Here is a 13,824-nt window from a genome sequence, read left to right as displayed (position 1 = left end):
CACAGCACAGAGACACTTCAATCTATTAAAACTTCTGCAAACATAACTCCTTCTTCATTATGTGGTAGTGGTAAAGGAAAAACCAGGGAATAGGGGGGTTTATGAATGAAAACACTTTTTTTCCCTCTAAAAACCCCAAGTGATGAAGTCAAATTTTCTCCCTTATTATGAAGATAATTAAGATCTGTGATTTTTAACAAGGGAGCGATTTTGTTTCCCAGTTGATGTTTACTGTGTCTGGAGAATGTCCTAGAGGTCTCAGCTGGGTCTCAGCTGCAGTAGGTGAAGTGTTCCTGGCACCTGGAAGATGGTGGTCAGGGGCACTGCCAGACAGCCTGGGCTGGGCAGCCCACCGCCAGGCATTAGTTATCCAGCCCCAGTGCCACTGCTACAGTTGAGACATCCTGCTCCAAGCCAAAGCCTTCAGGGGTACTTCAAATATACACCAAATGAATAAATGACATCAAAAGTGGAAAGCAGGGGCCAGGAGTTTGGCTTCATGGCAGAGTGCTTGCTTAGCATGCATGAAGATCTGGTTTGATTCTTTGGTACCACATACATAGAATAAGCTGGAAGTGGTGCTTTGACTCACGTGATAGAACACTGACCTTAAGGAAAGCCCAAGGACAGTGCTCAGGCCCTAAGTTCAAGCTCCAGGACTAGCAAAAAAAAAAAAAAAAAAAAAAAAAAAAAACAGTGGAAAGCAGTAGGAGTGGGTAGAGTTCAATGGTAGAGGACTGCTAGGTGTGAGGCTTGAGGTCCCTTCTAGCACAGGAAAAGAAGTCTACTCTCTTTTGTAAGTGGAATAATATCCAGAGTATGAGCTTCTTTGTCCTACAAAGGTGAGAATCCTGGTTAGTGATTTTGTATCCCTGAACAGGCCATTCAAACATTCTATTTCAGTTTCCTCATTTTTTATGATTATAGCTAAAAGACACAACTCAGGAGTCATGGGAAAGTTAATGTGTTATCTTAGCACCCTGCCTACTAGCTGACTGGCACATCACAGAAAGTTACCAGTTCCAGTCCTTTTACTTCTTGTCCCTTGCAAATAAGCCAAATTAGAATCAGGATCTCAACACAGAGATGTAGATTCAAAGAACGATCCATAAATAATCACTCACAATAATCTTACATGAACATGCTAATTAGTATATCACCATAAAAAAATAAGTGAAAGTATAATAGGATTAAATGTTTTATTTACAGGACTGTAGTAACTCCATATGAAATACTTTTTTGTGTTTTGCTTTACCAATCCTGGGGCTTGAATTCTGGGCCTGCACATTGGCCCTGAGCTTCTTATGCTCAAGACTAGCACTCTACCTTATGAGATACAGCACCACTCCTAGTTTTTTTGAGTAGTTTATTAGAGATAAGAGTCTCATGGACTTTCCTGCCCGGGCTGGCTTTGAACCTTGAACCTCAGATCTCAGTCTCCTAAATAGACTAGGATTACAGGTGTGAACCACTGGTGCCTGGCTATGAAATCTTTTTAACACATTTATTCTCTCTAAAAGCCACACCTATAACTGTCACAAGGGTGATGTGGAGAGAAAATGCAAAGACACAAGTCACAGAGGTAGGACTCTGATTCTCCAGGAGCACTCGTCCAGGACATTCTAAAAGAAAGGGGCCTACTTTGGTGGTGACCCTGTAGGTGATGTAGGTCTCCATCGTGCACACATGCTTCTTAGGGTCATCGACAGTGACAAAGAGATCCCGGGTCTCGCCATCAATGTCATCGTCAAGCTGAAGTCTGTTTAGAAGTGAAGAGGAAGAAGCTGGACTCCAAGTGCCAGCTGGAGTGCCTCCATTGGGCAAGATGAGATCCTGAAAGAAAAAAAGAGTAGAGAACTTCAGCAATTGTAGCTGCTTTAATCAAACCCTCAAACAGCTCTAGATACAAATATAACTTTCAAAACCACAGAGCCTCTCCTTTCTCAATGGCTGTTCAGAGAACATGTGATTTTATGACTGACAGAAACAAAGTGTGACAGCATTCTAGCCCAAATGCAAATGCTCGGCAATTTACTTTCCAGCAAGCCTCGGGGGAGCAAGCAAAAGGACAGTCTGGGACAGGTGATTACAGTCCCACCATGGTGAGACTTTGAGACAGACTTTTTTTTTTGTGGGGGGGGTGGTCATGGGGCTTGAACTCTGAGCCTAGGCGCTGTCCCTGAGCTCTTCAGTTCAAGGCTACTACCCTACCCCTGGAGCCACAGCCCCTCTTCCCATTTTCTAGAGATTAATTGGAGGTAAGAGTCTCTCGGTCTTTAGTGCCAGGGCTGGCTTTGAACCATAATCCTCAGATCTCAGCCTCCTGAGTAGCTAGGATTATAGGCGTGAGCCACTGTGCACGGCTGAGAGAGTCAAACTTCTAAGGGAACACCATGGATTCTATCCCTACTTCCTTAAGGCCACCACCTGGATCAAGCCCTCCAATACTTAACACATCTGCAAATTCAACTAGACAGGTAAAAATTATGTATCTCTAAGACATTCATATTGCCACTGCCTAAGATGTATGCTTGCCAAAAACAAACAAACAAACCCTGAATGTGAATCCTGAACAACTTTCTAAATACAACAGTGCATGATGGAACATAATATGTGGTGCTGAGAGAGTACAATTAGCAAAATTTACTAATGAGAGAAACTCATGAATCTGAATCAAAGATCACACTTCTTTAATAAATAACAAGAACAAAGATAGATATGGAAAATACATTGTGGAGGAAGAGACTTAACAGATCTGCCACCAACTGCAATAAAACACAATGTGAAAAAGAAAAGATTGAGGCTGAGAATGTGGCTTGGTGGTAAAGTGCTTGCTTAGCATGTATGAAACCTAGAAGTGGTACTATGGCTCAAGTGGTAGGGCGCTAGCCTTGAGAAAGCCCAAGCACAGGTGCTCAGGCCTGAGCTCAAGCAGAAAGGGGAGGGGAGGGGAGGGGAAGGGAGGGGAGGGAGGGAAGGGAGTGAGGGGAGGGAGGGGAAGGAGGGGAGGGAGGGAAAGAAACCAAGCTATTCATGGGAATGTGATTATGGCTCCACGGATGACTGATGGTGTCATTAGTGTGATGATGGAAGTGTTATGATTCTACAAAGTCTTCCTTTAGAAATATATAATAAAATACTTATAGATGAAATAATGTTTGGAATTTGCCTCACAATAATTAAGGATGGGGGCGGGGAGTATAAGCCTAGTGGTAGAGTGCTCACCTAGCATGCTCGAAACCCTTGGTACTACATATTCAGAAAAGGCTGGAAGTGGCGCTGAGGTTCAAGTGGCAGAGCACTAGCTTTGAGCAAAATGTGTCCAAGGACAGTGCCCAGACCCTGAGTTTAAGCCCTAGGACTAGAAAAAAAAAAATAAGGATGGGTAGGTAGAAGTATAGTTGCTGCTCACAGTGTGGAAGGCAGGCAGGGCCTCCCAGCCATGGCTGCTGACCTGTGGACCCTCTCACAGCTCAGTAGCACAAGCCAGTCAAGTTTCACATCCACAGCCAGGGTGTATGGCAGGGGACACCATCTTCTCGAGGCCTCTGAGGTAACCTCCCCGCTGGCTTATTCCAGAACCTACCATTTTGTTACAGACCTTGTCTTTACTTGAAATACACTCATCCCCCCCTTTTTTTTTTTAATGTAGAACTCTCCAAATGTCTTTCAGATTTGTCAGATTCTCTCTCTCGAGCTTTCCTTGACCCACTCCCTGGAAGAATTAGTCACTCTCTTCATAATACTTGGAACGCAGTGGCACTGAAGTAATTTTCACAGCTTTAATCATTTAATCTACACATCTAATTTACCCACAAAACACTGAGTCCCCAGTGACTGCAACTGTGTCTGGGAGAGAGAGAGAGAGAGAGAGAGAGAGAGAGGAGAGAGAGAGGAGAGAGAGAGAGAGAGAGAGGGAGGGAGGGAGGGAGGGAGGGAGGGAGGGAGGGAGGGAGGGAGGGAGGGAGGGAGGAGAGAGAGAGGAGAGAGAGAGAGAAGAGAGAGAGAGAGAGAGAGGGAGAGAGAGAGGAGAGAGAGAGGAGAGAGAGATGAGAGGAGAGAGAGAGAGAGAAGAGAGAGAGGAGAGAGAGAGAGAGAGAGAGAGAGAGAGAGAGAGAGAGAGAGAAGAGAGAGAGAGAGAGAGAGAGAGAGAGAGGAGAGAGAGAGAGAGAGAGAGAATGTGTGTTTTGTGTGTGTGTACATACATATCTGCCATCTCTCCCTAGGTTTACAGTGAAAAGCCAACTTTCCCTAGTTTTTCTCTGGCCAATAACCTTCCAGGAACAGTCCACAGAAAAAGTCACAATGTCTCAGCCATGTGTCCACACACTCCCGATTCTTTCCTCCTGGGAAAACACCTGCATCCCTGTCAGGGTTTTCCTTGGACTAGTACTGAAACATTTTGGAGCAGCTGCCAGGCTATGAACATCTGCTTTCATCTCTAAGCAGCAATGTTCGCCACCTCACACTGCCAGGGCAACATCTGGTCACCACACTTTCCATCACAATACCCAGCAAGAATTCCAGTCTTGAGATCCACCACCATGTCTTCTCCATCACAGAAACTATTAACATATCCACCAGCAATATTCTATATTACATTAAATGTATGATTTATGAAAACAGACTGGTACAGACTAAAGCTTAATTAAATGAAGCTAATAATGTGCTGCTTCACCAGTTCTAACCATAGAAATAGGAAAAAGAAAGACCAAAACAGTGGTATATATTGGGAGCCAAATGGATAAACTAAACACCAGGTGTCAGCTAGGCACCCGTGGCTCATACCTACAATCTTGGCTACTAAGCTGAGGTCTGAGGGTCATGATTCAAGGCCATCCTGGATAGGAAATATATAAGACTCTCTCATCAAAAAAAAAAAAAGCTAGAACTGGAGCTGTGGCAAATGATAGAATTCCTTGAGCAAAAAAGCTCAAGAACAGCACACAGGCTCTGAATTCAAACCCCGGGACCAGTGCATTGCACACCTGCACACACCTACACACACACACACACACACACACACACACACACACACACACACAATCTTCCCAAAGTTATCAAATTTTCCTTTTTTAATACTCTTGGAGGAAAGTGGGCAGAAAGGGTGACAAAATCTTTCACAGAGACCTCATAATTAGAGAAAAGTAGCAGCTCTCTCAACACACTACCTGGCTTGTCTTAACTTATCTCCCTCTTACCAGTTACCAAAGACAATTGAAGAACGAAAAGGTCCACAAACCAAACAGACTATTTCTGATGTTTGTTTAAAAAAAAAATCAGGGGCCGGGAGTTTGGCCTAGTGGTAGAGTGCTTGCCTAGCATGCACGAAGACCCAGGTTCGATTTCTCGGTACCACATACATAGAAAAAAGCTGGAAGTGGTTCTGAGGCTCAAGTGGTAGAGCTCTAGCCTTGAGAAAGTCCAAGGACAGTGCTCAGGCCTGAGCCCAAGCCCAGGACTGGCAAAAAAAAAAAAAATCAGTGGGGAACAATGGCACATACCTGTAATCCTAGATACTCAGGAGGCCGAGATATGAGGATCAAGGTTCAAAGGCATCCCCAGCACAAAAGGACCTGAGACTCTAGAAAATGGTAAGTGGGATTTGGCTCAAGGGTAGGATGGTAGCCTTGAGCTAAAAAACTCAGGGACCAGGCCCAGGCCCAGGAGTAGGGCAATAGCCTTGAGCTGAAGAGCTCAGGGACGCACCCAGGCTGAGTTGAAGCCCCATGACCGACCCAAAAAAAAAAAAAATCAAAACTTCTTTGGCGAATGAACTCAAAGGAAAAATCTAAAAAAAAAAATGTTCTCTACAAGGCATTCATAGTAGAACAAAGAACACAATGAAAAATTCCTAATGGCACAATAATTGTATGAATGTCAGAATGTTACACTCATTTAACAATTATAAACCTAGATTTTTATGCAGTGAGTTGGCTACCAATTTTTGTTGCATTTTCCCCTTTTCCATTTCAATATGGGACACTGGGGAAGATTTTCCACTAACACAACTTTAACCCAAGTCATAGAGGCTACTTTGGGTAAAAATGTCCTGAAGCCCTCCACAATATACACCCCAATTTGAAAATGCCACCATCAGTGGGGAGTAAGATGTGGAGTGCCTGGCAATGAGGACCAAAGATAATCACCAGGATTTCTGGCTTCTGTGGCATGTATGGCAAGTGAGGGCAGCCAGCAGGAGGCGCCCTTCCCACACGGCTTGGTGTAAGAAGGTACCTAGGGCAGCTGTCCTGGGCCTGTCCAACAAGCACAAGGCCAGCAAATCTACAAATGCTGGGGAGCAAGGCTTGACAAGGGAGAGACCTGATAAAACAAGAATCTGCCAGGCTACTGGGGATCCAGACGCTGGACCTGAATGCCTGGGACAATGTCTCCTTTCTCTGCTCTTTCTCACTCATTGGGTAACAAGTAATCCAGGAATTCAGTTGTTCTGGTGGGAGACTAATGGCAGGCCTGTACTATGACCTCATCAGACACAACTACACCAGAAAACACTAAGCCTGCATTATTTCATCAGGCAGACCAAGGACACAGAAATATGAAGAAGAAACACAAAATCCTGAGAGCAAATAAAACATATATGAAAAGGCTTTATTCCATGAGACAAGACACTTTAGGACACATCTACTTTGTAGCTTAAAGAAAAAAAAAATCAAAACATGTACTGAATAGAAATTAAAAGCGTGTACTGAAAAGAGACTAGAGCAAAAGTTATCAACAAAAAAAAAAACACAAACAATTCTTCCAATGTATAAGTATGATAAATAAAAACTTAAAAAGCAGGCCAACAGAAAAACACAACAGAGAAACATCAATCTTGTCTCTAAATACAATTATAAATTACAAGGGTATGTTACAAATAACTATATCAACAAATCCATATGAGCTAGGTAGTCGATAGAAAAAAATATGCCTGAAGACAATAATCAACTTCAGAGGCTATCAGGATTATCAGAGCATCCCCACTAAAAAGTGGTTTTATGTCTGAGACCTAATGAACCTTCACAGTAAGTCCTGTTTATTCAAATAGTCTGAGACTCATATATTAATCAGCTCATACATTTCTGATAACATTATTAGGGTAAAAAGGAAATTAGAAGAAAGCATAAACATTATTAATGAAATAACATAATAGTACATTAAAATAATTCTAGTATTTCAGGGAAACAAGAATAATTTCATAGGAGGGATTCTGTTGTGTGTGTCTTGGTATTAGGGCTTGAACTCCGAGACTGGGTACTGTTCCTGAGCATCTTTCACTCAAGAATCACAGAGTAGCACTCTACCACTTGAGCCACAACTCTACTTCCAGCTTTTTTGTTTGTTTCTAGTGGTGGTTAATTGGGGATAAGAAACACAGCCTTTCCTGTCTCAGCTGCCTTTGAACATTGATCCTCAGATCTCAGCCTCCTGAGTAGCTAGGCTTACAGGTGTGGGCCACCGGCACCCAACTAGGAAGAAATTTTATTAATGCAACTTTTATACTGACACATTGTTTATATAATCACTATAGAAGATAACCATGTCCACAAACAAAAAGGTTGGTAGATATTATTCATTAGTAAATGTCAATTATTCTGTTAAAATTAAAAATTTGTAAAAAGTATGTTAAAGAATATTAGAAAACCTCAATAATCTTTGAAAACATTAATCTAAGTGAAAAAAGCCAGGCACAAAAGACCATCCTTGTACTATTCCATTTATATAAAATGTCACAGCAGACAAATCTTTTTTATTGTTGCTATTTGTGGAATTTGGAGTCTGGGTGCTGTCTTTGAGCTCTTTGCTCATACTCTACAGCTCCACTACTGGTTTCTGAACGGTTAATTGGAGATAAGAAACTCTAGGGGCCTTTCCTACCTAGGCTGGCTTTGATCCATGATACTCAGATCTCAGCCTTCTGAGTAGCAGCACAACAGACAGATCTTTAGGAGACAAAAAACTGTCAGGACCTAAAGGGGGAGGAGAGTACAGAGTGACAACTTAATGAGGATTTTGAAGGTGACAAAATTATTCTGAAATTAGTGATGGTTGCAGACAAGCCTGTTAGTATGTTACAAATCACTCAACTATCTTTAAATGGTGAGTTTCATGGCATGTAAATTGTATCGTAATAACAAAACAGTAACAACATGATGCACTTGGGGGCACATATACTAATTCAGGTTTGATAACTGGTTTTTCATTATTTAAAGCAACTCTGAAAATTCTAAGCAATGCAGTGGGCACACAAGATACCTGCAAAGTGCAGTGGTCTGCCACTTTGCTTCAGGGAACAGGTCAAGTTCCTCCAAACTTATCTAAAATTGAATATACAAAATATAAGTAGATGTATTTAAAATATTTTAAAATGGTAAATCTGAACTGCTAGATTACATAATATTTAGTGAAAAAATATAATGCATGTAGATGACATGACTGAATCAACATTTGCCAGCATTAGCCCCTCCTTCTTAAAGAGGATCAGATATTCATACTATTGCCAGATGACATCCTACAGACAAACACATCCCATCCTATTGTCTTTGGCCATGGCCACGTGATTGCCTGACCAATGGCCAGCCATTGTGCATTTTCAGCAGGTCTCTTGCTCCTTCTCTTCGGCATCCCCAAAGGGAATGTCCCAATGGGACTGTTCCTACCAAATAGAAAGCTCACAAAGAGCCAGCACAGATGACTCACAGCCATACAACAGGGCCCAAAAATGAATGTGGTTAAACAGTGGAATTTGGGGAGTTGTTTATTATCACAAAGACCTGATTGGCACATATGTATTAAAATGTTTACATAATTAAATAGTTAAGAATTTTAAGATGTAGAGCTGACCTTTCTCTACTCCTTCAAGTTGTTCAAATGAGTCTTAAGTAGTATATCTTAAGTTCTGGACTCTACTTGCTTTTTAGTAAGAAATTCGGTTCTCTTCAATCACTGCCTCATGTCAAATCTTCTCTGGACCTCTAAGGTTGCTGGCACAGTCCAAATTCCTGAGGCCCCTGGAGTTTGGTTTCTAGGCTAGCATCGTCCCTCCACAGGTTTGGTTTCCTACTTTGGATTCTGGCCATATTTTATAAGGCAAAGATTTCTTTAGATGTAGATTCAGAGATGACCAGTTTCAAAGCTTTATCTAATAGGCTGATGATGATGTTTAAAAACTAAACATTTTTCAGTTTCTTTTTTCATAAGAAAACCTGTCGGGTCAAGTAAAACCCACTCATTGGCTTAATGCAAAATAAGACCTCTTTGTATGACTACAAATGAAGTCACACAGAAGAACCCCAGTCTACATTCCATGGCAAAGCTTGCCACATCTGTTATTAGCTTTGCTAAGAATCTACAAACTAGCAATCACTTCTCCAGACATTCTTACGATTCTTGGGATCTAAGATTTTTCCCTCTCAACTGAATTTAGCCATGACTCCTGTGCATTTCTTCTGAGGACCCACTATTGCAAGCACACATGGAACAGTCCATATGCAATGCAAGGCTACCAGACAGGATGGAAAGTATCTGAGTGCAACAAATCAGTCTAGCTAAAACTATGACCAAAACATCTAAGGGTGATGCGATGCAGTTCTGCTGAGACAACATGAGAGGAATGTGTACATTTGCCAACTGCAAAAACAAAGCTGGAAAGAGGATGGCCTAGACATTCCAGCCTGAGCAATCACCATCATTCAAGAGAGAGAGAGGCATTTCCAAAAGCTTGTCCCTAACTGCCAATTTCATGCCTCTACTAAGTACATGCATGCCATATGCAGGACTAGAAAAGCCAAGGTACAACTTTTAAAAAAAATCTATTATTAAACCTCCCCCAGAGGCACCGATCCAGAATAGAACACTACCCAAAACTCCACTCTCCTGCCTGCCCATCTCCTCACTGCTCTCAGTATCCTGCCAAATGAAAACACATAAAGCCAGTGAGCATTCCTTCTTCTACTGTCATTTCTACCCCCAATCACACAAGGGCTTAGCCTTGTTTTCTCAGAATAAATCTTTGCTAAAAAAATTCACCCTCATGAGACTCCTTTTTGTGAGACACTCTAAAATACTTTTCCTGAGTGATTTTTACCTGGAAAACGGGAAGATGAGAGAAGCCCTCCTCCAGTGACAAAGACTGGTAAGCCTGGCCTAGGAGCTAAATCTCACAACTTTGGCAAGCCTAAGCTAGGAAATGGATCTCACAATAGCAGCCTGGTAACTGATGTTGCTGAAGTGGCAAAGACCCAAAGACCAACTAACTTTAACGTTAAAAGAAAACAGGGGGCCGGGAGTTTGGCCTAGTGGTTAAAGTGCTTGCCTAGCATGCATGAAGACCCAGGTTCGATTCCTCGGTACCACATACATAGAAAAAAGCCGGAAGTGGTGCTGAGGCTCAAAGTGGTAGAGCTCTAGTCTTGAGAAAGTCCAAGGACAGTGCTCAGGCCCTGAGCTCAAGCCCAGGACTGGCAAAAAAAAAAGGGGGGGGGGACCGGGAGTTTGGCCTAGTGGTTAAAGTGCTTGCCTAGCATGCATGAAGACCCGGGTTCGATTCCTCGGTACCCCATACATAGAAAAAAGCCAGAAGTGGTGCTGAGGCTCAAGTGGCAGAGCTCTAGCCTTGAGAAAGTCCAAGGACAGTGCTCAGGCCCTGAGCTCAAGCCCAGGACTGGCAAAAAAAAAAAGAAAACAGGATGGCTTTTTTTTTTTCCAGTCCTGGCTGGGCACTGTCCTTGGACACTTTTTGCTCAAGGCTAGCACACTGCCAATTGAGCCACAGCCCCACTTTCAGCTTTTTCTGTGTATGTGGTGCCGGCTATTCAAACTCACAATTTTGTGCATGCTACACAAGCACACTAACACTTGGCCACGCTCCCAGCCCTTCTGTGTGCGTGTGTTATGGGCTTGAACTCTGGGCCTGTACACTGTCCCTGAGCTCTTCAGCTCAAGGCTATCGCTTTACCTCTTGAGCCACAGCACCATTTCCAGTTTTCTGGTGGTTAATTGGAGATAAGAGTCTCAAGGACTTTAGTGCCCAGGCTGGCTTTGAATCTCAAAACTCAGATCTCAACCTCCTCAGTAGCTAAGAATATAGACCTGAGCCACCAGCACCCAGCACAACTTGATGCCTTTTGATCCTGATTCTCTGCTGGACCTAATGGTGGCAACCTAGCAAATGAATTTCCTACCAAGTGTATTTTCCATGTCACCTTTTGTTTCTTTTTCCAGGTAGGGCTAACAGTACAATCTCAGCAGAAGCAACTATAGAAGATAGATTGGGCCCTTCTGTACATCCTTTTAGAAAGAGACCAAAGTTGCATAGGAGAGAAGGCAGGAACATATGACTTTCAAAAAATATCAAAATGCTTAGGCCTTACTAATTGTGAGGACGTTTAGATTACCTTGGTAATATCTTGGTTTGAGGACTGTGAAGTTACTTACAAGGAAGACAAATTTCACTTTGCAGAAAGAGCTTCTTCTGATAGTTTAAAAGGATTCTTTGAAGTGTTTTTGTAACACCCCAAACTGAATGTTATTATTATTCTGTATTTTGTTTGCACATTAAATTCTTACAAACTAAAAAAATAGGCCTAGGCTTAGAAGTTAAAATTATGAAGCAAACTGAAAAAGCAGATAAGCTCACTTCCTAAGAAACCTTTTTTTTAAAGTTGTCATGTGATAACCAGACACAGAAGGGACTATCTAAACATCTTGGAATTCTTCACTGTGGGTAGAGACAGCAAGAATGAAAAGGCATATCAGACAAAAAGTCCAGAAGGCTACCTGAGTTTGGGGGTAGGCCTCAATCACCCACCTTGCCTACCCAAAACCTTGTCTAAGGACTAGTAGTTGCTAGACTGAGGAGATCTCTTGTATTTACACAGTTCAGAAAGTACAAACACTACAGATAAGGAATTCTATTTCCTACATGGGAAGTAGGAAATGTTTCACTCTTTTTTCTGTGTCTCCCTGTTACACTAAATAAAATTTTATAGAGGCTGGGAGTTTGGCCTAGTGGAAAGAGTGATTGCCTAGCATGCATGAAGACCTGGGGTTTGATTCCTTGGTCCCATGAATGCACAGATCCTGAGTTTCAAGCCCCAGGACTGGCAAAAAAAAAAAAAAGGTTTTATAAATTTAGTGTAGTCAGAGTATATAGTTTTCACAGCCTTCAGTAGTGCAAGGTTAGGTCTAAGGCCTTCCCAGGCCCGCATCCACTGAGTTACCCAGTCCTTCCAGTCCTGCAGTCTGCAAGGCATCCTACCCAGATGTGCTATTCTGTTCCTTTTTTCTCTGTTGCTAGTACAAAAGAAAACAAGGCTTGAACTTAGTCTTACCTTTTCATTCAGCTTTGTGGCTTGTGGTTGATACTCTACCACATCTCCTGATCAGCATTTTGCTGGTTAACTAGAAACAAAGTTTCATGAACTTTTCTGCTAGAGCTGGTTTTGAAACACAATCCTCAGATCTAAGCCCTGAGTAGCTAGAATTACAGGCCTAGCCTGCTGGTGCCCAGCTGTTTTGTATCTTTTATGCCATACTTTTACTGGACCCTTCCTATGTTTAGATATATTTAGAAACAGGTATTCAATGCAATAACATGCTGTACAGATTTATAGTGTAGGACCAATAGCAAGTAGACTTTTCTAAGTACAAGTATGATGTTTTTACAATGACAAAATCATCCAATACAGATTTCTAAAAAAAGATATTCCCGTTAAATGTTACAGAGTGTGCTGATCACTCTTCTCTGCTCACATGGGCATTCTGAGCTCAGCAGCAGAAATGACCTCTGAAAATAAAGGCCAGGGATCTGAATCTTTATTTCTGTAAGAAATCTTTATTTCGGAATCTTTATTTCTAGCAAGGAAGCACAGGGGTGAAAAAGAAGGTCAAAGGTTGAATAAGGGAAAAGAATCTTGCAATGTGTAAGCTTTAAGATGTCCAACAGTGGTACAAAAGTAATATGTCCTGCATGTGGGCCTGTCTGTGGCCCTAGGGTCTTGCCCATATGGAAAGGCTTGCAGGCTTGTTTTGAAAAAGATTGATGACAGTAGGGATTTACATGATAAGGAACAGAGTAGTCCAAATTGAAGAACATGAGCTGGGTGCAGGTAGTTCATGCCTGTAAATCTATCTACTCAGGAGGCTGAGATCTGAGGACTGTGGTTAGAACACAGCCAAGCAGGAAAGCCTATAAGACTCTTATCTCCCATTAAACACCAAAAACCCATAAGTGAAGCTGTGGCCCAAATGGGAGAGTGCTAGCCTTGAGTACAAAAGCTCAGGGATAGCACCCAGATGCTAACTTCAAGCCCCAGAACCAACACACACACACACATTAAGCAAAGAAAGAATGTGATGTTTTGTTGTGGAGGTTGATATAAAGGATTGTGCTGACAGATCACAGGAAAGTTGATTCTTCTCAAACCCTCACACTTTTGACATATATATGCAATTGCTATGTAGCATTTGTTACATATATGTAAAATTAAACATGTTTTAAGCCCTTTACTTTGAGTAATGAAATACTTGTTTCTTTGAAATGGCAGATGGATTAGAACAAAATAATTATCACTATTTATTCAATCTGTAGACCAAACTATAGGTGTTTTCCAACACATGAGAATTTTAAGTGGCCTAATTACCTCTCCCAAACCACAAATTATAGGCTATGGAAAACACAATCTGTGCATGTGCACAAGTTCTCATTGACAGCCAGGTGCTATCTAGACACAGAGGAAAGAAAGCTGAGATGCAATTTACTGAGGAATCTAGGCTAGGGCACAGAATGGGGAATGGCAATGTGGTTGAAAATAAGAGAAC

General features: G+C 42.0%; 1 protein-coding gene across 2 annotated transcripts in view; it reads right to left on the bottom strand.

Moving 5' to 3' along the window:
* Snx30 (sorting nexin family member 30) overlaps positions 1 to 13,824 on the bottom strand; it is an 87,164-nt gene that overhangs the window by 46,658 nt on the left and 26,682 nt on the right. For both annotated transcript variants that reach the window (XM_090330443.1, XM_090330444.1), the window contains exon 2: positions 1,642 to 1,833. In XM_090330443.1, the coding sequence (XP_090186569.1) occupies positions 1,642 to 1,833 (192 nt within the window). The remainder of the gene's footprint in view (positions 1 to 1,641; positions 1,834 to 13,824) is intronic.

This window comes from Megascapheus bottae, chromosome 3, assembly GCF_031878675.1.
Source record: "Megascapheus bottae isolate mThoBot1 chromosome 3, mThoBot2.hap1, whole genome shotgun sequence".
Lineage (NCBI taxonomy): Eukaryota > Metazoa > Chordata > Mammalia > Rodentia > Geomyidae > Megascapheus > Megascapheus bottae.
Note: the sequence above shows the minus strand (reverse complement) of the source record. Positions and strands in the feature narration are given on the sequence as shown.